Genomic DNA, 23,128 nt, shown 5'->3' on the forward strand with positions numbered 1-23,128 from the left:
AGACTTATTCCAAGCATCAGTTGAGAATGTCTTCAAGTGTTGAAGGATTCCGAAAGTATGCATTGCCTGGGATACTGCCAGACCATTGCCACTCCTGAGATATGCCCAGTCCTGCAGGGAGAGTTCACTGCCAGGACCGTCAATGGGTGAATTGGAATCAAAGAGAAATCAAACAGAACATCCTATCACAGGCAAGGGCCAGGCAGTGCTGGTGAGTCTGTGCTGCCCAAGCCTGAGTCCGGCTACTCAGGCATAAGCCTGATTCTTGTGGGAAGAGAAAAGATGCACAGCCCCTCTGATGGAGGCTGGGAAAGAGGTGGCTGGCTGGAGGCAGGGGCTGGCCTGGTTGCACCCTGACCTGGTGCGTCCTTTCCTCGTACTGGCAGAGTCCAAGGAGAAGGCTGATCTCAGTGGACTCAAGAAGTGTCTCCCTCCTCCCCTTGGAGTTCTGCAAAGACTCGAGCTATGAGCTGCAGGTGTGAGCAGGGCCCATGCCTGGCTCCTCCTACCAGGGGACCTGAAGCAAGTGGAGTGACCCGGTCATCTTTCAGACCCAGTCAGAGGATAGGTGTGAAGCTGGGATGGACACCCCACTCCTGGTACCAAATCTTGTCCTGGTCTAGCCGCCCTAAGCCCTGAGCTTTCTGGCACAGCTCAGAGGTATTCAGTTCTTCATCCCTAGATGTAGCCCTTCAGTGCCATTTCTAGAGCCCCTGCTGACCAGGCTCTGTGCTGGATGCCAGCTGCTGCTTCTTCTGTTAGGCATTTGATACCCCTAATTCTGAAGTCGGAATCAGCCCCATCTTTCAGATGAGATAACTGAGGCTCAGAGAAATAAAGTTACTTGTCTGGGATGAGCAATGAGAACAAGATTTGAACCACCTCACTTCAAGACACCAGCAGTAGCAGCCTCTCCCACCCCTTTCCACTCTACCCCAGACCCATTTCCCACCATGCTCACCCCACATGGCCTCTGGTAGAGTTGGTGCCATTTAACCCTTTGCTTCCTTCCCCGAGTTAAAGGAAGGCTGGAACCCTCACCTGATGCTTCTCCTCCTGTTTGTCATAGTCTTCATTCCTGCCTTCTGGGGCCTGAAGACCCACCCAGCATAGAGGCGAGGCCATGAGAAAGGCAGGGAGGTGGTCGGGCTGGGCTGCTGCCCCTCTACGGTACACCTAGGGTTGGAGAACCTGCCTGTCATCATGACCACAATGACGGTGATGGGATAATAACCAGCTCACAGCCACTGCATGCTGGACACCGTGCAGGGCACTCACTTCACTCCCATGGCAGCCCTATGAGCTTGAGATACTGCAGTTGCCCCTATTTTACAAATGGGGAAACGGAGGCATGGAGAGGTCAAGAAATTTGCCCAAAGTCACACAGCTCTGAGGTGGAGAAATTGGGATTGAAACTCTGGGTCCTTAAACAGGGATCTCAGCTGTGATCCTGTCCAGTGAATTTTAAGCTTTAAGGCCCGAGGGGGCATCAGGGGCCACCAGATGGTTGTGAAGAGGTAGGTGCAATACTCCACACCTCTGAAATGGCCTCTCTGTGCACTCCTGGTTGCAGATAAAGAAGTTGAGGCTCAGAAGGGGCAGCATTTGCCCAGCACAGCACAGGCAGCCAAGAACGTAACCTCAATACCCCTTCAGGAGCCTGCAAGGGAGACTCGCTGCTCCCAGATGGGAGAACCAAGCCCTCTCACTGCTTCTTCTGGGACACCCCAACCCCCACCATGAAGCAAGAGGATGTGTGTGGTGGGCCAACCCAGAGGTGCCAAGCAATCTTCTGAGGTCCCACAGCAGTTCTGGCCAGATTCAGGCCTGTTACCTGAAGTCCCACATTTATCCCCCATGGAAAGACAGCCTGCTCACCTGATGATTATGCAATGGTTCTGATTGGCATCGAGCATTTTGGCAAAGGTGAGATTTGCAATTGCAGAGAGGTGCCTGGGAGACAGGTTATTAGAGCCAGCCTCTGCCTCTAAGCTCCCAAACCTCCCAGGGATTGGGCGGGGAGCATCCGTATCCAGCCAAATAGTCAATCTTGCCCACCCCTCACCCTGTTGGGGGAATGCTCCCACCCCATCCTGGTCTGAACCACAGTGGCCTCCAATCCATGGCTGTGGCCCCGCCTGGGGAGAGACTGTCAGGTTGAGTAAGTGGGCTGCCTTTCCCCATTATCCCTGACTCATGGCTGAGATGCAGCCAAGGTTCAGGCTCCCAGAGCAGGGGAAAGAGGGGCCCAAGAGACCCCAGGGCAGGTCTCCCCCAGACACTCACAGGGGATTCTCTCCCAGGGCCCACCCATTGCACTGCTGCACCTGCTGCAGCCCATAGGTTCTGAACATTTGGTATGGGTTCACTGACACTAGGATGCTCCCGATGTACGTCTGCTGGGCAGACAGTGGCCTCAGCACTATGGCTCCTCACAGCCCTCTGTGTCCCTCCCTTCCCTACACTGGGAGCCTGGCTCCCTGTTTGCATCCAGACAGATAGCTGGCTACCTGGACTTGGGATTCCCACCTAGAGCCCTTTACCAGCTTGCTGGGCTATCTGCTCTAACAGTGGAATCTCAGGCACTGCACCAGGCTGAGCTGGGAGGAGTCTGGGGTGAGCAAAACCCCACAGCCATGATCATACTTCTTTTGTTCATAGTTGGGTCCAGGCTCCAGGAACTTTTGCTTTCGGTTGATGGCAAAACTCCACTACCTGGAGTGGGCAGTTGGGGGGCTGAGGGGATCTTTCTGTGGCCAGAGCCCTTCTGAGTGTCCCTGTCTTCCACACTGTGGCTGTGGGCCTCTGTTCTGTCATTCTCAGGTCAGAGGCTCCCTTCCACCCCTCTGGCTGTCCCCACTCTGGGATCCAGGTCTATGGATTCTAGGACTCTGGAAGTTCTATCTGTCAGGTCCCAGGTGGTGAAAGTGTCACATATTTCTGGATTCCGTCTCCAGCTTTCTGCCTCTGGCATCCACCATTCTAAGACTGTGTTTTAAGACTTCAGATTTTAGTTCCAGGCTCTGACATTCTATGCTGAATTGACAAAACTCAAGAGTTCAAACCAGAGGCCCCAGGGGCTAGGGTCCAAAAGGAAATCTGTGCATCCCACCCGGCCCCAGGAGGCAGCTGCCTTCCTGACCCAGGCCCAGGGCAGGGGAGCCCCAGGCCCTATGTAGATGAGGTTCTGTTCAAATCTAATCTTGAGGTTGGACAGCACGGTGGTTTCCTGGAGGTCTCTGGAAGGGCACAGAGAGAAACGGTCAGTGCCCCCGGGGCTGGTCCTGGTATGGGTCTCCCTCCCCGCCTCAGTGCAGTGCCGTGATCAGATAGGCCTGAGTTCAAGTCCTATTTCTGACACCAACCAGCCAGGAGACCTTGGGCAAATTACTTCACCGCTCTGTGCCTGTTTCTTCAACTGTCTGACAGGTGTGATAATCATTTCTTCATCTGTCTAACAGGTATCATAATCAACAGGTATAATACTCCACTGGGGGGCTGTGGGACACACATAGTCACAGTGATTGGATAATGATGCTGACCTATACACCCTCATGTTTTGAGCACCTCCAATGTGCCAGCCTCCTCACAGCAACCACCCCACTCCCATCTTATGGATGAGAAACTGAGATGCAGAGAAGCAAAGTGATTTCTCCAAGGTCCACCAGCTGGTGAGTGGTGGGGCTGGGATTTGAACCAAAGTCCATCTAACTCACAAAGCACACCACGTTTAGTCTTTGTGACACTTCACGACTGAGGCTCTGAAAATGTCCTGGGAGGTGAGAGGCAGGTGTAGGAGGAGCTGCTCTGGCTGGGAGGGTGGGAACCCCATGGTGACCTCTTGCTGACCGTGCCGGCCCTGCCCACTCACTCCAGCTGTGTCGTGTCCTCCACACCATCCTCCCTGTGCTGCTCGTGGAACCGCATGGATGGCAGGTTGCGGATGGAGTGTATCTGTGAGAGAGAGAGAGGCTGTGTCTGCAGGTTGCGGGGAAGCCCCCACCCCCGTTGGCACCAGCTCGGTCATACCTGGGGCCCACCACCATTGTTTGGGAGGAAACCCCAAGGTCAGGTGAGTCCTGCAGGTGTGTCCTTGCTACAGAATGCTGTGGCCCCTGGAACCTGCATGCGACCCTCATACATGAGACGCATGCATGCCCTCAGTGCCCAAGCAGGTGCTCCCATGAGCTCCCAAGCGTCCTGCCCCGGAGGGTGAGCAAAGGCATGTGCAGGAACATGGGTACACCTGCCAGCTCTCTCCCAACCGCAGCTCTCCCAGCACCAGCAGACCCCACGTGTTGGCTTGTGTGACAACTCGATGGATGCTTGTCTCCTGGTGCATGGGGCCTCCAGGAGGGCAGAGATGGAGACTGTCTCAGCACCACACCCCCATGCTCATGCCGGGGAAAATGTGGATGCCCGCATATGGACCCACGCTCAATGGCATTTCTAGCTCATACAACTCCCAGACACACAGGTGTTCTTGTTGGCCTGCGGGCATGCATGCAGGTCCATAAGGCCCGTCCGGGGACACAGAGTGTGCAGGCACATGCTCTACCTCTCCACTTGGCACATACATCTGGGTGGACAGCTGGGTCCCCCGCTACCCTGGAGGTCTGGAGAATGGAAGTCCCGATGCCACCTTTGGGCTGCAAGTTCTCCTCTGTGAACACACGTCTGGGCACATTGGCAGAGGGTGGGCAAACAACCCTGACCCCCCGGGATGCCACATCTGCTCAGATCTCATACACTTGCTTTCGTCATTTGGCTGTGATTCACACTCACACACACTCGGGCACGCAGGCCTGCGCAGGATCCACATGATTGCAAGCACACACGTGTGCACCCTCAGCCTTTCCAATCCCAGCTGCCCCCTGAGCAGGCGAGGAAAGAGGACACCAGGAGGGAGCCCTGCATGCCTATCGCTGGGCTGCTAAGTAGGGCACAGCGAGTATCAATCACCCTTTCGACCCTGGCCTCTGGCCCACCCATCTGCCCACGTGCTTGCCAGCAGCCGCAAACCCTGAATAATTCAGCCACTCACGTATTCCAGGGTGAGGAGGGCCCAGGTATCCTTGCCCCTCACCCCTAGACGCCCTGCGCCCAGCTCCCGCAATGCTGCAGCCCACATGGCGTGGGGTACCCGCGGCCGGGGCCAGGGCCCCCCAGCAGCCAGGCTGCCCCAGTTGCCATTGTTGAGTCCTGCTGGCTGCCCCTTCCACCAGGCACCATCTGCAGAGGCTGAGAAGCACTCGCTGCCCCTGCTTGCCCCACCCACCCCTGTGCGTCCTGGTGGCCATGCCCTTCTGCCAAGGGCCACCCAGTGTCAGGCTCGAGTTCTGCCTTGTGTGGCAGCCAGGCGTGCGCACCCCTCAGAAGGGGCTGCCTGCCCTGCACCTGACATGGGGTTCCAGAAGGACTCCTGGCTCAGTTTTCTCTTTGGCAATGAGGAGACTGGAAGGTTGGACCCTGAGCCCCTCACGCTAACCAATTCCAGAATCCTGCAGCCCAGGAGACTTCAAAGGGCAGCAAAAACCCTGAGGAAAGAGGAGGTTCTAATTTGGGGGAGGGTTAGTGGGAGGCAAAAGGAACAGCACAGACCTGGGTGTGCAGTGGGACAGGATGGACGTCCTGCAGTTTCACATCTGGCTTGGCCAAAATCTCTGAGGGGAAGTTAGGGGCCAGACTTGTCACCCAGATTGGATCGGGGAGGGCTGCCCAGGGCCTACAGATGAACAAAGATCCTTCCCCAGAGTGACTTGGAAGCAGTTTCCCATGTCTCTGTCCTGTGCCTGCCTGTGCTGGGCATCCCCGTGTCCAATCCTCCAGAGGTTTGGGAGGCCCAGGCTGTTCTCCCCAACTTCTAGACCCAGAGACTGAGGCCCCTGCAGGCAGCAGCTCTCCAAGGTTGCTGCACAGGGCTCCTCAGGCTGTTTCCCTTTCCCTGTTTCCTAGGCCAGAACCCACAAACCCTCCCTGAAATCTGTGCCCCCATACCTTGTTCTGCCAGCTTTGGGGGCTGACCTCCTCCCAGGACCTGCTGAGGGACAGGCAGGTGGCTCCAGGGCCCAGGTGGCAGGACTGAAGGTAGGTGTGGCCAGGGTCCGGGGGCCTCTGCCCGCAGCCAGAGGCAGGACCAGCGAAGACTCCAGGCTCTCAGCTTGGGGTCCCGGGCTGGCTGGACTTGAGGCTTCAGGGTTGCAGACCCAACTCGCTGGAAAGAGCTCAGCTTCTGCACACGAGGCATGACCACAGCAAAACACCCAGGGCCTGCCTGGTGGTGCTCACCCGCCTTGCTCAGGGGCTCTGGGGCCCTAGTGGGCACCAAGGGGCCTGCGGCTTGGGGCAGTGTCCCGCAGCGGTGCCATGATGGCCATGTGGCCCTGGTCTGGTCACACTCAGCCAGTGGGTATGAGAGGCTGGGCCTTAGTGTCTTGCTTTGGGAGGACTTCCTTGGGAGGTGTTGGGGTTGGAGGCTTGGTCTCTGCTGGCAGCTGGGGGTCCCCCAGGGTGGTCTCTTCTTCAGGCTTCTCAGGGCTTGGGTCAGCAGATTTGGTGAGCTGTCCAGGCCCTGGGGTCATGGTGTCTGTCCAGGAAGACCCTGGTCATATCAGCAGCTGAGTCCATCGGCTGGAGAGTGGCACAGGGCTCACATGCTGGAGAAAGGGGTTTTCCAGCACAGGGAGTGGTCTGGAAAAGCCTCGCGGCTGCCTGCGCCTCTGGGCAAGGGGGATGGTGGGCGTTAGGTGGTAGGCATGTCCATGTCCCAGCTGGGGGCCAGCGGGGGCACGGTCCAGGGCGTCTCTGAGTTCTTGGATTCTCCTGGGCTCTCCCGGTGCTCCAGGGGTGCCCGCCAGGCCCCGGCCCCGAGCGGTTGGTGGAAGGGCGGGCGCACTCGCAGCTTCACAGCTCCAGTGGGCGGCTCGCTGAGGCGCCCCCATGTGTGCGGGAGGCCCGAGGGCAGATTGAGGGAGCGGCGCCGCTGGCTGTGGCCTAGCACCAGGGGCGGTGAGGGTGACCTGAGTGAGCCGGGTGGGCCCAGGCGCCCGGAGGCTCGGCGTGGGGCTGGGGGCTCCCGCAGCGAGTGGGGGCGGCGGGCCGGGGGCGGGAAGGGCAGCTGGTAGGGACCCGCGAGCATGGACAGCTGAGGCGACGGAGGTGCCAAGGGCGAGCGGTAGCCGGGGCCCGGCAGGCTCCTCAGGGAGGGCTGGGGCGAGGCCAGCGGGGACCAGGCCCGCCCCCGCGACGCCCCCGTGGAGGCCACCAGGAAGCCGAAGGCCGCCCCTTGCCGGTAGGAGCCTCAGAAGGAGCATTGGGGCCCGGGGAAGGCCAGTAGGTCAGGGAGGGGGTACTTCCGGGCTCACGGCAGGGGGCTCCAGGAACGCCCACCAGCCGGCCTGCGGCAGAGGGGGCACAAGCGCTGGGGAGGCCCAGGGCGGCAGGTGGCTGCGGAGGGAGCCTTAGGACGAGGCCGGCCGGGGCAGGCCGGAGAGCACCGGGGAGAGGGGCGGCGCGGGCGGGGGCAGTCGCGGAGGCAGTCATAATACTCACCCAGGTCCTGGAAGCCCTCCAGCCCATACAGCGACTTGCGGGAGCCTGAGTGATGGAACGGAGCCTCGTCCTTGAAGGGCAGGAAGCCCAGGGGCTCACCGACGCCTATGCTGCGGGGAACCTCCGGAGCCGGCCCCCGGGCCGCAGGATCTCGGCACCTGATGGAAAGGGCAGCTTGCGGGAGCCCACGCGGGAAGCCCAAGCTCTGCAGCCAGGCATCCACCGAGGCCTGCTCGCTGCTCAACTCCTCGGCCTTCTTGAGGAGGAACTTCTTTGTGAGCCAGTTGATGGCGGTGGACGCCTTGCTGAGTGACCGGGTGCGCAGCTGCAGGCGGCCTAGCCACGGCGGCCGGGTAAGCGGATCACCATGAAGGACGGCTTCTTGCCCTTCGTTGCCCGCTTCTTCTTGCCCATGTGCATCTGCGTCATGAGTTTCGACGTGGACTTGAGCACGGTGCGGTGCGGGCCTTCTTGCGCTTGCTCTTCTTGGGGCCGGTGTGGAGGCCCCGAAAAAGGCCGAGACTCTGCGGAACTTGTCCTTCTTGGAGATCTTGGGTGTGTGATTGCGGATGCCCATGAACAGCCGCGACGTCCCCTGCAGGCTCCCTGTGTGTTTCTCCGGGCTCTGGCGCCTTCTTCCCTTTCTTGGCTTTCTTCTCATCTTCCTCCACCATGGTGGCTGCCTGCTCCCTGCTGGGCCTGGGGCCAGTGTCACTGGCTCAGGGACTTGGAGACCCGGGGACCTGCTCTGTCTCCTGCCTGCGGCTGGACACCCGGCCTCCTTAGGCCGGAAGCAGACTGGACTCGCCCCGGGTGGCGGGGGGAGGGCCGGGCCAGACTCTGGGAGGGTGGATCCATAATTCATCTCCTCTAGAGCCGCCTTGGGTTTCACCCTAGGGCAGTGGCGGAAAGTGTGTGGGTGTTGTTTACCGGGATGGGGAAGCCTGCCTGTGAGGCCTGTGCTGGGTGGGACATTCTGGCCTTGGATTCGTCATGGGAACATCAGTGCTGGTCCTGGTCAGGTCCTCCCTGGACCACAGCTGGCTCAAACCCCTGAAGAGAGCCTTTGGGTCACTTCAGCTTCACAGAGGAAGACATTGAGCCACAGAGATGGGATGCCACCTGTCCTAAATCACCAGCACACCTGCAACTGGGCCACAAGTGGGGCATAGGGTGGGATGGTCAAAGCCCACCAAGTCATCTTGGAGAACCTTGGACCCTCTAGGTCCTGGGCAAGGGAGGAGGGGAATGGGCAGAGCAAGTGCTGGGCTTTGGTCAGTGTAGTGAGCTGCCTGGGTCTCAGGAGCTGAATAATACATGAGCAGGGGAACGGGGCTGCCAGCTCAGAAGGCACAGCAAGGAAGGCTGTTTCAGTGGAACTCCACTTCTGTGTGGGTGTGTGTGTGGGGGGGTGTTGGGGTGTTTCAGTGAAACTCCACTTTTGTGTGCGGGGAGCGGGTGTAGAGGGGCAGAAATGGAGGGTGAGTCAGGCCTGGCTCTGACTCAAGGCTCTGTCACTAACTGGCTGGGTGGGCCCAGGAAAGCCCTTTGTCCTCTCTGGTGCTCAGCTCCCTCTGAAGAATGGTAGTGATAAGCTATACCCCGTCTCCTTCAGCAAAAAGGAGCAAGACCTGATGGAGCTACTGGGTAACTGGAGATACCTCCTGCTGGCACCTGTCTGGGGTCCCTACCTACCCCTGTCCTCTCCCCTTGCTTTCTGCCCTGGCTGAGTAGGCTGTGACCATGTGGTTTCTGCCTTCTCTGGGCAGAGCTGATTGCTTCATGTGGCCTGACCTAAGGCTGCATGTCTGAAGTCTGGTTGGTGGCCAGTCTAATTCACTTTTGAGAACCTGCACTAAAAGAGGTAGGGGGTGGGAGAAATGGCAGGCCATCGGGGGTGCGGAGTGGCAGCTCTGAGACATAAAGCCTCAGAACCATCTCTCCTCCTCCTCTTCCTCCTCCCTGTTCTCAAGATGGACCTCAAATGACATCAGGCTCACTACTCACTGAACTCCAGTTCAGTCTTTTGGTCCCAGAGCTAATTCTTTAGTTGCTTAAAGTTTAGCATTAGAGACCCCAGAGCAGCAAGGTTCTGGCCCTGGTTCTGCCACTTGCCAGCTCTACACCCTCAGATCAGTGGCCTCAGAGCCTCAGTGTGCTCAGCTGTGAAACGGACGGGCGATGCCTTCCCAGACAAGAGGCAGGAGTGGATAGGGGACTGGGGCAGCAGGTGAGATCTCCCCTTTCCCTCTGTCTCTTCCCCCTGCTCACTTTCTCTGGCTCTTTACTTTCCTCTTCTTCCTGTTCCTCCTCCCCAAGACTCACCCAGAGACTGTCAGTGCCCAGCCACTCAGAGGAGTTGCGCCAGGGACTGGTGGTGCCTGCTGTAGGCAGTCTCACAGCAATGGGGAGTGGGGCTTTATGGACACCAGATAAATTGGATGGAGCGCTTTTGGGGCAAGTTCGGGGATGCGTGCAGGAAGTGGGCCTCCTGCAGTGCAGGAGTTTGAGGGGCTGCCCACTCTCCCTTCTGCTTCTGGGCAGTGGCTCTTGCCCTCTTGAGGAAAAAGGAAGGACAGGGGAGATGCTCTTTCTTTTCCTCTCCCCTCCCCTCTCCTCCTTTCCCTTTGGCAGAGTCTCACTCTGTTGCCCAGGCTGGAGGACAGTGGTGCAATCTCGGCTCACTCGGCTCACTGCAACCTCCATGTCTTGGGTTCAAGCAAGTCTTGTGCCTCAGTCTCCCAAGTAGCTTAGCTGGGATTACTGGCCAGTGCCACCACCCCTGGGTAGTTTTTGTGATTTTAATAGAGACAGGTTTTGCCATGTTGGCCTGGCTGGTCTCGAACTCCTGACCTCAGGTGATTCACTGACCTTGGCCTCCCAACGTGCTGAGGTTACAGGTGTGAGCCACTGCACCCAGCCGAGACATTCTAAGCCCAGAGATATCAACACCTGCCCCAGCTCCTCTTGGAGTCAGTTTCCAGAGGGAGGCCCCAGCCAGGTATGTGGTGCAGTGGTCTCATGAGACTCTCACAGCAGGTCTGTGAGATATGAACTGTTAGTATCTCCAGTCTCCAATGAGGAAACTCAGACTCAGAAAGGAGAAGGGACTTGCTCGAGGTCACCTGGCTTGAGAAGGTAGAACCCAGGCCTGGCCGGGTCTAGAACTACCTTCCTTACTAGGCACTCCTGCCAACTGAGCTCGTGGGTCATCACTGGGCTTGGAGTGGTATAGGACACTGGACCGAGCCAGTGGCATAGTCCATCGGGCCCCAGATCCTGCTCCTGCCTGGAAGGGGAGGGCCCTGACCAAGCCACTGGACAAACCAGAGCCCAGCTGGGCCTCCAACAGGCACCAAGGCCTCTGCAGTGTTTGACTACCCCCACCCCAACCTGGATTCCTCAGTCAGCCTGGCCCCTTTCCCTAAGGGTCCTGTAGCCAGCATTTACTCACTCATTCATTCAAAAGCCTCTGTGGGAAGTGTGCTGCATAGCAGGCACCGTCTAAGTGCTGGGGACACAGCTGTGAACAAAACGGAGAAAAACCCTGCCCTCATGGAGTTACCATATGTGGGCAGAGGGAGAGCCAATCAGCACAGACAATCAGTCACATAGATAACGGGATATAAGTGCTGTGGAAGGGACAGCAAGAAGTGGGGGTGTGACATTAAACAGGACGTCACGGAAGGGCTAGTGGCCAAGGGGCCATGAAGAGAACCTATGGGTAGTGCACAGTCTCAAGCAGGTGGAGGAGCAGCCAGGCCAGTGGCTGGAGGGCAGTGAGAGTGCACTGGGTGGTGAAGTCAGAGTTTGGGGCACACGTACAGGCCCTGTGGGCCACAATGAGGGGTCAGCTTCAACTGCCAATGAGGCAGGAGCCATGGGAGGAGGGTTTTGGCAGAGAAGGGATGGAATTAGACCTCAGTCTTTTTTGTTTATTTGAGATGAAGTCTTGCTATGTCACCCAGGCTGGAATGCAGTGGTGTGATCTTAGCTCACTGCAACCTCTGCTTCCCAGGTTCAAGAGAATCTCCTGTCTCAATCTCCCAAGTAGCTGGGACTACAAGTGTACACCACCATGCCCAGCTAATTTTTGTGGTTTCAGTAGAGACATGGTTTTGCCATGTTGGTCAGGCTGGTCTCAAACTCCTGACCTCAGGTGATCCACCCGCCTAAGCCTCACTGAGCCACTGCTCCCGGCCTTTGACTCCCAGGTTTAAGCAATTCTCCTTCCTCAGCTTGCTGAGGAACTGGGATTACCAGTGCACACCACCATGCCCACCTAATTTTGTATTTTTAGTAGAGATGAGGTTTTGCCATGTTGGCCAGGCTGATCTTGAACCCCTGACCTCAGGTGATTCACCTGCCTTGACCTCCCAAAGTGCTGGGATTATCAGGTGTGAGCTACTGGGCCTAGCAAAATACCTCAGTCTTGATAGGAGCCTCTACTGTTGTGGGAGGAGCAGCTGCAGGAGTGAGGGTGAAGGCAGGGAGGCCAGTGTGGAAGTTTCCATTGAAGTCCTCCTGCAGTAGGCTGCCAACAGTGAAGGTGTGGAGAAGTGGTAGGATGCTGGGGACATGTGGCAGGTAGGGCTGACAGGATTTGATGATGGGGGTGGGGGAGGGTGCAGAATGGCTCCCAGGTTTCCTTACTGAACAGCAGGGAGAATGGAGAGGCCATCAGGTCATCGGCCAGGATGAGGAAGGCTGCAGGTAGAGCAAGTTGAGGAGGTAGGGCCCAGGAGTCAGCTTTAGGCACTGGGCACTGCCAAGGGGCCATCACAGCCATCAGGACTAGTAGTATCAGTCATCGGCATCTAGATGGCATTGAAGCCACAGCTCTGGAGGATGCCACCAGGGAGGGAATGTGTGTAGAGGGAAGAGAGGCCACGGAATAAGCCACAGGGATGCAGTGCTTAGGAGCCAAGGAGGCAGTGAGTGAACAGGAAGCCAGCCAGAGGGGGAGGTTGGAGAGACAGAAGGGAATGGGGTCTGAGGGTGCTGCACAGGAGGGCAGGGCTGCTGTGACAGATGGGCACGTGGCTCAGGTTAGTCAAGAATGGAGAGCTAATGACTGAATTCAGCTCCCTAGAGCTCCAGGGGTGACTGTGACAAGGGTGGTCCCAGTACAGTGGTGGGGGCAAGGGAAGTGACGCCTGATGGAAGAGGGCTCAAGAAAAACAAGACCAGGCCCTGGCATGGTGGCTCATGCCTGTAATCCCAGCACTTTGAGAGGCTCAGGTGGGTGGATCACATGAGGTCAAGAGTTTGAGACCAGCCTGACCAACATAGTGAAACCCCATCTCTACTAAAATTACAAAAATTAACTGGGCATAGTGGTGCATGTCTGTAATCCTAGCTACTCAGGAGGCTCAGACAGGAGAATTGCTTGAACTCAGGACGCAGAGGTTGCAGTGAGCCAAGATGGAGCTGTTGTACTCCAGCCTGGGTGACAGAGCAAAAAGACTCCATCTAAAAAAAAAAAAAAAAAAAAAAAAAGAAAGAAAAGAAAGGACTGTGTTGGTCACAAGGCGGGCCCACTTGTGAACATGCTAAAATCACAGCATTGTACACTTTGGTGGGTTAATTGTATGGAGTGCAGATTAAATACAGTTTTTTTTTTTTAAAGGAAAGAAAGAAGGGAGGGAAGGAAGGAAGCACGTAATCCACCCCTGGGAATCCCTCCTACATGTCCTTATGGGGAATGACACACAAATGGAGCGGCTCGTTGCCACAGTACACCATGGTGCATTCCAGGATGGAGCATGGCACAGCTATAACAAGGAACGTGGACGGTCTCTGTGTCCTGGTAGGGAGCAATCTCCAGGACCTCCTAGTGCAGGAAGCAGACTGCTGTCTACAGTGTTTACTGAGGCCTTTCTGTAGGAAGTGTGTGTGTGTGTGTGTGTTTTAAGAATATAAGTTTGTGTTCTCGTATTTGCTTTTTTTTTTTTTTTTTAAGACAGTCTCACTCTGCCAACCAGGCTAGAGAGCAGTGATACAATCTCAGCTCACTGCAACATCCACCTCCTGGGTTCAAGCAATTCTCCTGTCTCAGCTTCCCGAGTAACTGGAATTACACGCATGCACCACCATGCCTGGCTAATTTTTGTATTTTTAGTAGAAATGGAGTTATGCCATGTTGGCCAGGCTGGTCTTGAACCCCTGGCCTCAAGTGATGCGCCCACCTCATCCTCCCAAAGTGCTGGAATTACAGGTGTGTACCACCATGCTCAGCTTATATTTATTTTTATTTCCATATTAGAAATATTGCAGCAGGGAGCAGTGGCTCATGCTTGTAATTCCAGCACTTTGGGAGGCTGAAATGGGAGGAGCCCAGTAGTTTGAAACCAGCTTAGGCAATATAATGAGACCATGTCCCTAAAAAACAAACAAACTAAAATATTAGCGGGGAGTGTTGGCAAGTTCCTGTAGGCCCAGATACTCAAGAGGCTGAAGTGGGAGAATCACTTGAGCCAGGATTTGAGGCTGCAGTGAGCCGTGATCACACCACTGCACTCCAGCCTCTGACACAGAGCAAAACCCTGTGTCAAAACAAATAAAAGAAATACAGCGCTGGGTGTGGAGGCTCAAGCCCGTAATCCTAGCACTTTGGGAGGCTGAGGTGGGCAAATTGCCAGAGCTCAGGAGTTTGAAACCAGCCTGGGCAACACGGTAAAACCCGGTCTCTACTAAAATACAAGATTTAGCCAGGCATGATGGTGTGTGTCTGTAGTTCCAGCTACTCAGGAGGCTGAGCCATAAGAATTGCTTGAACCCAGGAGGCGGAGGTTGTAGTGAGCTGAGATTATGCCACTGCACTCCAGCTCAAGTGACAGAGTGAGACTCTGTCTCAAAAAAAAATACAGCAAAAGCTACACAAGAAATTAATGAGAATGGTTATCTCCCTATAAATCTTTCTACATTAGTTTGATTTTTGATCCATATGAGTGCATTTCTGAGTCAAAAAACAAAAATGTCACATTTAAAAGTATAAATGTGAGCTGGGCATGGAGGTTCTCACCTGTAGCCCAAGCACTTTGGGAGGCCAAGGCAGGTGGATCACCTGAAGCTAGGAACTCAAGACCAGCCTGGCCGACATGGCGAAACTCCATCTCTACTAAAAAATACAAAAATCAGCTGGGTGTGGTGGTGCACACCTGTAATCCCAGCTAAAGGCGTGCACAGTGTGGTGGCTGAGGCAGGAGAATCACTTGAACCTGGGAGGTGGAGGTTGCCGGGAGACGAGATTGCACCACTGTACTCCAGCCTGAGAGACAGAGCGAGACACTGTCCCCACCCCCCACAACACTGTAAATGTGAAAATGGAAAAAAAAAATTGGAGACAGTGAGTGGAAACACCACTTTAGACAGGCTCTCAGGATGAATGTCAGGGCCTGAGATGTCACAGATCCAACTCCACCCCCACAGCCAGGTAACATTTGTTGAAAGTGAGGCAGAGAGAGGTCAGAAGACTTGCTGGGGAAAAGTGGGGCAGGGCTGGCTCTTCAGAACCAGGAGCACCTCCCAGAGCCATACTTTCTGTCTGCCCCAAGCAGGGAGCCTTTTCTGTCCAGAAGAAAGGCTGAGAGGAATGCCAAATGTGGGTGAAGGGGAGGAAGGCAGCAAAACACACTGCCATGTGTGTACCTATGCAAATGCCTTGCATGTTCTGCACATGTACCCCAAAACCTAAAATGCAATAAAAAAAAAAAAGAAATAAATCAGGTTCAGAGCGACTGGTGCTATTAATAATAATTAAAAAAATCTAACTTGGTGTGTGGCATGCCCAATAAATATTATTCTCTTTCTCCTCAAAAAAAAAAAAAAAAAAAAAAAAAAAAAAGAAAGGCTGAGAGGCCACCATTGTCTAGGGGCTTGCCCAAGTCATGCCTCAAACCCGCAGGCAGGCATCTTTCCGCTGCAAAACCCCATTGTCCAGATGAAGACCTGCCACTCAGAGAGGCAAGCCCAGCTCTAGCCCAGGGGATGAGGAGGCCCGCAGCTCAGAGCTCTGGGTCAGGTCTTATTCCTCACTTGGATCTGACCCATAGCAAGTCATGCAGCCTCAGCATTAGTCTCCTCATCCGTGAGTGTAGACACCTCCCCTACCAAGGCTGACCTGGGCATTACATGAAATGGTGGAGAGCCAGGCACAGTGGCTGGCCTGGGTAAGCAGCTGTTATGACTGCCAACATCGTTGCTACAGGCCGCTGCCTGTCTGCTCTGAGTGAGGTGGTCTGCGTGACTGCTGGAAGCAAGTCCTGCCCACCTGACTGCTCTTGGTCTCTGGAACCTCGGGCAAGAAGTCAGCTGAGGTTGCCCCTTCTCTGGTAGGTTCCAGGTCCCGCCTCCCTCTCAGGGTCCCTATCCTCTGTGCAAGCACAGAGTGGGTGTCAGGCTACTAGTCTCTCATTTATTGATTCTTTAAATATTAGCTGTGCATTAGTTGTGCATGTGTTATGTGCCAAGCACTATGCAGGGCACTCAGGGTTGGCAGAGTGGAGTGAAAGTCAACCTGATCTCTGCTCTCATGAAGTTCCCTGCATTGTAGGGGACACAGACATTGTTTGCTGTTTTTGTTTTTTGAGACAGGGTCTTGTTCCATCGCTTAGGCTGGAGTGCAGTAACATAATCACAGCTAACTGCAGCCTTGAGCTCTCAGGCTCAAGCAATCCTCCCACCTCAGCTGCCCGAGCAGCTGGGACCACAGGTGTGTGCCACCACACCTGGCTATTGCTTTCAGTTTTTGTAGAGACAGGGTCCCACTAAGTTGCCCAGGCTGGTCTTGAACTCCTTGCCCCCAAGCACTACTCCTGCCTCAGCCTACCAGTGTTGGGATTACAGGTATGAACCACCATGCCTATCCTGGATGCAGGCTTTAAACAAAGAGTCACACCAATAAGAAGAGCTGTGAAGGTCAGGGCATGACCCCAGACAAGCGAACACTGCGTTGGAGGTCCAGGAAGACTCTCCCGATAAGAGAGTCTTAAGGCAACCCTGAGCCAAGATAAGGATAAGAGGAAGCTGATCACATGGAAGAGGGAACAGTATTCCTGGCAAGTGGAACAGCATGTGCAAAGGCCAGGTAGTAAGAGGGGCTTCAGGGACAGTCTATGGCTAGAGCGGAGTGATTGAGGGCATGTGAAATGAGAGGCGGCCAGGGTGGCAGGCAGGGACTAGCCCAATCAGCCATGGAAGGGATGGGACTTTGGTCACTGTTCCACACTTCCAGATGTTTACTGTGTGCCAGGCTTGGTGCTAAATGCTTTTCTGAAGTATCACACTAGATTCTCACATAGGTAGGACAGCAACTGTTTTTCACATTTTACAGATGAAGGGCTTGATCTCAGGTTAGATCCCTCAGCGGAGAGCCCACAGTGAGGAAGCAATGGGACCTGTGACGGCAAGGCCTGTGTTCAGAACTGCCAGGCCACACAGAACTCAACTCACTACAACCTCCTCAAGTGGGTGTGATTATTCTTCCCACTTTGCAGAGGAGGACATGGGCCCACAGAGCTTGTAGGTGGAGTTGAGCCTGGGCAGTCTGGCTCCAGAGTGTCCACGATCTCAACCACTGGCTCACATGGCTTCTTAGGAAGCAGGAGAAAAGGCAGCTCAGGCCACCATGTGAAAAGAGTGGAGCGGGGACAGTGGCGTGACTGAGACCATGCTGTGATGGAGTCCAGTGGACACATTCAGGATGAGGTGAAACATGCTGGCCCTGGTGAGGGGCTAGATGGAGCTGGGACGAGGGGGGAGCCAGGTGAACTTGGGGTTGGGTTGGTGCAGCTGGAGGGTGCGCGGAGTGTCTCTGAGGTGAGGCCGAGTGGGGTGGGAATGCCACGTTTGGTCTGGGACACGGAGCATTTGGATGGCTATGGGACAGTGCAGTGGAGAGTCAAAAAGGCTGCTTGGACCCAGGTCTGGTGAGATGGAGGCTGGAGGTGGGGTGAGCCGTCTAGGAGAAGGACAGAGTGGGAAGCAGAGGCTCTCGACTTGGCTTTCTTGCCAAAGGAGGGTTCTGAAACAAAAAACTGTGGAATCTAAGCTGGAGAGGAAGAAAGATGGAGAATGAGAGAATGCACAAGCATGGGACAGAATAATATGCATTTCTTTGGCTCCTTTGTACCTGAGTCTTCTAAAGCTGTGGGAAGATGACCCCCGGGAGGCTGCAGGGATGCCAGCTGGGAGCTGAGTGCAGCTCTGCTGCCTGGGCATGGCCTGGGTGAGGGTGCATACCCTTGCCTGTGATTGCCAGGGAGCATGAGTGATGAGAACAAGGTGGCTGACAGGGTGAGGCCCAAGCCTGGAGCTCGCCCAGGTTGGGGGGGTCTGGGACCTTTGAGGGGGTCTTAGGGAGCTTCCCCAGCCCTAACGGCACCATGAACTGCTTCACACTGACCTGGGCATACACGGCTGCATGATCTCTCACTCACTCTCTCACATGCAAATGTAGACCATACAGCCATCCTGCCCACAGATCCAGAAAGCCCAGGACACAACAGAGCCGTAGTGCCTGCCTGACCCCCATGCACAACAGACCTAGCCCAGGAACATGCAGCCCAGTGGCAGGAGCCACTCACCCGAGCCCTCACTGCCTGAGGACTCCCCAGCCTCTGGCCTCATTCCCCCCCCCCTTGTCAGCCAGCCAGGGGGACAGAACAGGCCTGGATCTAACCCAAGGCCCAGACTCAGCCTGACACTGTGTGAACTCAAGGCCTTCCCCACCTCACCCAGGGCCAGAGCCTTTGCCTGTAAAGTGGAAGTGGGAATGGCCACCACCCAGGTAGAAACCCTCACTTAGGGCCTCATGGCCAGGCATCAGGGCTGTTGGGAGAGCAGCCAAGGAGCCCTTGCCTGTCTTGGTATCCCACCATCACCAGGAGGGGGCTGCGTGGGCATCACACCCCTCACAGATGAACAAAGCGAGGCAGCGAAGGGCCTCAAGGTGAGTTAGGGGCAAGGCCCCAGCTCTGCTGCTGCCCCTGCAGTCTGGGATGGGAGGGTAGCTAGTGGCCAACCCCAAGGACTCTAGGCTAGGGTCCCCTGGCCTGCTCCCAGCCTGCATGCCGCAACATGGGGGTCCTCTGGCTGGCCCAGGAGCACGATCAGCCCAGCAGAGCAGCTCGGTGTTATGGGGAAGGGAGGCCCAGCCCACCAGGCCAACCGCCTGGGGCCCCATGTATATTTAATGATGTCTATTATTCCTGTTTTGTCTCTGGAAAGGACTGAGCAGCTGACAGCGGAGCTGCAAACAGCCCAGGACCCGGGCCTGGGCCTGCTCCATATTCCAGCTGGGCCCTAGGTCCCCCTGGAGCTCTCTACCTCTCCTGACAGCCTCACAGCACCTGCTGCATCCCTCCAAAAAGGCACACCTCCTCCAGGAAGCCTTCACTGCTGCTCACAGGTCTTACATCTAGGCTCTGCATTCAAAAACTGTGCAACCTGCACCAGCTTCCAAGGGACAGTAGAATACCGTGGGGGGCCGGCACTGTCCCTGGCACATTGTAGGTACTCAACGAGCCCCTGCCAGCCCCTCTGCTCCTGGCTTCTGAGGCAACAGGAAATGGTCAGCCACCTGTTCTCATGGGGGAGCCTCCCTGCCACCCAGATGGTCACAAAGGCCTCCTGGGATGCTGCCCACCTTGGCAGCCAGGCCCCTCTGGAGGGGCCAGTCTGGGCCTGACACCCATGACCAACTCCCTGGGCAGAGCCTGCCTGTGCCTGGCTGAGGAACCCTGCATTCTCCTTGCCACCCATGGCCTGGGGCTGCCCTGGGGATCCAGGCTCCACCCTCTCCAACTCCCAGGCCCACTGCTACCCTCAATGCTTGAGCTGTGCCCACCTGACTCAACCTGGCTACTGTTCAGCAAGGTTACAAAGTGTTCTCGGTCTGGACAGGAATGGTTTTCAATCCTTTATTTCAGAAAGGAGAGCCAGGAGAACTGGGGACTTAGAAAACAGATTCTAAACTCAAAAGTCCCTGGCCCAGGTGTGTAGAGCCAGGGTCTGGGGGTTTTGTGCTGCACAGGGGCTGCCCTGGGAGGGTCAAAAAGAGGAAGGCACTTTAGGACACCCCTTAGGCTGTGGAGGGTGTCAGCTGGGCCTTTGAAGCCACTAACTTCTGCTTCCAATCCTGGAGAGCCTTGAGTGGAGGACCCAAGGGGGTTTCTTCCTGGAAGGGCCCCCACCCCGAGTGTCAGAGAAGTGTGTGTATTTGTATTTTTGTTTGGGTGTTTGTGTGTCCCAGTAGGACCGACGCCCCCAGGGAGATGAGGCAGGTGGGCGGGAGGCCTGGCAGGTGCCATTACTTCTTCACGATCTGGATGACCTCCTCATGCTCCATGGTGTGGGTCAGACCCACCCGCTGTGAACTGTACTTGGTGCTGGTGCCCTGGGTGAGGAATGGGGGCAGAGGGGTCACCTCAGCCTTGACTGGCCAAGGGCAAGGCCAACAAAGATATCCCCGGGGTGTGTGTCCTGGGGGTGAATGCTGGCATAAGGTCGGGGCCCCAGGCAGCAGGACGTCTGCAGTGGTCTGACCATCCCTGACCTCAAAGGTGGGGGAGGGCCAGGCACAGTGGCTAATGCCTGTAATCCCAGCACTTTTGGAGGCCTCATTTAAGCTCAAGGATCACTTGAGCTCAGGAGTTCCAGACTAGTCTGGGCCAGATAGCAAGATCCCACCTCCATGAAAAATCAGTCAAGCATGCTGGTGTGCGCCTATACTCCCAGCTACTTGTGACGCTGAGGTGGGAGGATTGCTTGAGCACAGGATGTCAAGGCTGCAGTGAGCTGCGATTGTGCCACTGCACTCCAGCCTTGGAGACAGAGCCAGACCCTGTCTCAAAGGAAAAAAAAAAAAAAAAAAAAGGGTGGGGAAGGCCCATGTCCAGCCTGGGTGAACACATACATTCTATGGAGGACAGACACAGTCATGCCAATCCCCACAGGAAAAACAGGAACACCATGCAGAGGAATGTGAACGCCTTGCTCCATGCCTAATCCGGGGGCTCTGCTGGGTCTAAGCCCCTGCCTGCCTCCCACCCAGACACTTACCCACACCAGGGCATACTTGAACTGGCTGGCGAGTGACCGGTGGATGCAGGAGCACTGGAGGACAGGAGAGAGACAGAGGTGAGGCTCCACCTAACCCCATCCCAAGCTCAACCACACTGTCTCTCACTTGTCCTGGCCCCACCTGTGACCTGAAGCCTCCCACATATCACATCACCCCCAACTCCCAGAACAGCATACACCCTCCAGTGCTTCTTGGTAGGGATGAAGGTCACAGGGGTCCCAGATGTCACGTGAAATTGGAAGGAGACCCTGGAGGGGCAGCCAGCATTTGCCCTGAGAGTGTGGACCTCTGGTTGCCACACTGATGGTGGGACAGTGGAGGGCGGCAGGGAAGGGACTCTGCAATTGTGCGATGCGGCTCCTCCCCCTACATGCCCACAAGTCTTCCAGGCCCCAGTGGGAGACAAAATGCCTCAGCCCAGTGTCCCTGGGGCAGAGGCGGCGCCAGGCCTGCAGGTCCACTTCCCTGACAGAGATGGGAAGGTGGCTGATTCGGGCCTGCAAATGGGTCTTACATTTTACTCAGCTTGCCACTTGTGAGTATCTGAAGGGATTCAGGAGGGTAATCGTGAGTATTCTTGACTCCTCCTGCTGTGATCTCAAGCCTAGGTCTTAGAGAGATGGGACATTGTGTGGCCTCATTTGTTCAACACCTCCAGGGTGGCACCCAGACCTGGGGCTGGGCTTTCAGAAGGAATGAATGCATGAGACCAGATTGCAAGCCCAGCCACCACTGTCATAAGGGGCTAGAGGGACAGTGTCCCTTGCTTCCATGATACAGATCCCAAGAAGAAATCAGCTTGAGGAAAATAACACCTGGGAAAGCAACAGCCCAGAAGCACAGCCATGTGACCCAACACTTGGCCACCACCAATGCCTGCAGGGTCATGTTCAGGTGACAGAATTCTGGACAGAGAAAGGCAGCCTCATGCTCCCTGAGCCAATAGCACCTCCTCTGGGGCCTGTGCATGCCCGCTCCCCTATCTGGGATGCTCCCCACCCCAACTCCTCACTGCCAGACCTGCTAGTTCTACAAGCCAGCTCAGGTGGCCTCCTTGAAACCTGTCCTGACTTCTGTGTTGAGCCAGTGCCACTCCCCACTCCTTGGCTGACACCTGAATGGCATGGGAGCAGGGTTACTGGCATCTATGCACTACAGGCAGCGTGCTGAGTGCCCTACATGCTGGACTTCATCCAACGTGTCTTCCTGACGACCCAGTGGGACAGGCAGCACATCCCACCTCACAGGAGAGGTTGGAGGCACAGCACATGGCTAGGAAGCGGTGCTGCAGACACAACCCCAGACTGTCCAACTCCAGAGCCTGTGTGTCACCATCTGAGACTGAGACCAGCAGAGCCCACCCCTGGCCCAGGGCACCTCAGGCAGAACAGTGCTCCAAGGGGCACACAGAGCTCCCACCCCTTGTTAGGGCAGGTCTTGTCAACTCACCACGTGCTCCACTGAGGCCCCTTTCCGGAGGATGATGGCGTCTGTGAAGTCCGGCCTCTCTGCAGGGCGAGATGGGGAGAGCGTCAACCACACACGAGGACCCACACTGCCACCTCATGATTCTGCCTGAGGGAAGAGATAGCTGCAGAGGCCCTTTCAGTCTCCTTGCCTTGCCCTAATGTCCCCGATATCCAGCACACCCTCCGCATATATCCCTGCGCCATCTTCTACAAGCCTGACTTGAACACAGTGACTCAAAATAAATCAAAGTCCAGGATCACACTGCCTGCCACCCATCTGCTGTGAAAGCACTGACAGAGACCAGGATCTAGACTGAACGGGCAGGACCCGAAGGGATGTTGGAGTCTCGTGAGGGAAACTGTAGCTCGCTCCTTGCTGCCAAGGTCAGGGTTCATGCAAAGTGCTCTGAATTCAGCAGCTGAAACCCCAGGGCATATGTGTGTGTGCAACCACCAGGAGGATGGGTGGGGGGTCAGACATGGGGAGGGCTCTTGTGGATTCAGGTCACTAATGCTCCTGCAGTGGGGTCTGTCACTGTGAGGGGAGGTCAGGATGGCACTAACTGCTGCAGCCAGTGAGGACCCCAAGGTAGTCTTGCCCCACCAGGGCACCCTCAAAACCAGCAGTGCCCAGTGCTGAGAAGGGAAAAGAGCTGCGATGTGTCTAAATAAGCAAGGCCACAGCTGGTGCCGGGGTCTCTGGACACCACCCACAGGCCTGGCAGCCTTTTAGGGAGGATGAAGCTCAGCCTGTTTCTCAGCTACACTCAGTGTAACTCACGTCCTCTCTTCCTGGTGTAGATGCAGGTCAGGGCCAAGTACTCCCAAAGCATCTCCAGCAGGTAGTCCAAGTTCAGCTTCATGCCGCAGCTGCAAAGAGGGAGGCGGCCAGTCAGGCAGGGGCCCCTGTGAGTTCAGAGGCTGGGTCTCCACTTCTCACTATTAAAGGGGACAATTTCCACTGGCCAACATGGGCACCAAGGCCAGCTGGCTCGCCAGTGCCCACAGGGAAACAAGCCCATTA

At 56.1% G+C, this 23,128-nt stretch overlaps 1 protein-coding gene and 1 pseudogene across 19 annotated transcripts in view; both read right to left on the reverse strand.

Moving 5' to 3' along the window:
* LOC118144225 (uncharacterized) overlaps positions 1-23,128 on the reverse strand; it is a 97,365-nt gene that overhangs the window by 22,418 nt on the left and 51,819 nt on the right. For 11 of the 19 annotated variants that reach the window (XM_078336145.1, XM_078336144.1, XM_078336142.1 and 8 more), the window contains 2 exons: positions 22,886-22,974; positions 22,085-22,206 (listed from right to left, as the gene is read on the reverse strand). In XM_078336145.1, the coding sequence (XP_078192271.1) occupies positions 22,085-22,206; positions 22,886-22,974 (211 nt within the window). Of the gene's footprint in view, positions 1-19,458; positions 19,949-20,613; positions 20,668-21,149; positions 21,246-21,289; positions 21,451-22,084; positions 22,211-22,885; positions 22,975-23,128 lie in introns of those variants that run through there. The other 8 variants (XR_013521776.1, XR_013521775.1, XR_013521777.1 and 5 more) reach the window with 8 other exon arrangements.
* Positions 1,900-12,340, reverse strand: LOC100404046 (unconventional myosin-XV-like; annotated as a pseudogene).

This window comes from Callithrix jacchus, chromosome 9, assembly GCF_049354715.1.
Source record: "Callithrix jacchus isolate 240 chromosome 9, calJac240_pri, whole genome shotgun sequence".
Taxonomy (NCBI): domain Eukaryota; kingdom Metazoa; phylum Chordata; class Mammalia; order Primates; family Cebidae; genus Callithrix; species Callithrix jacchus.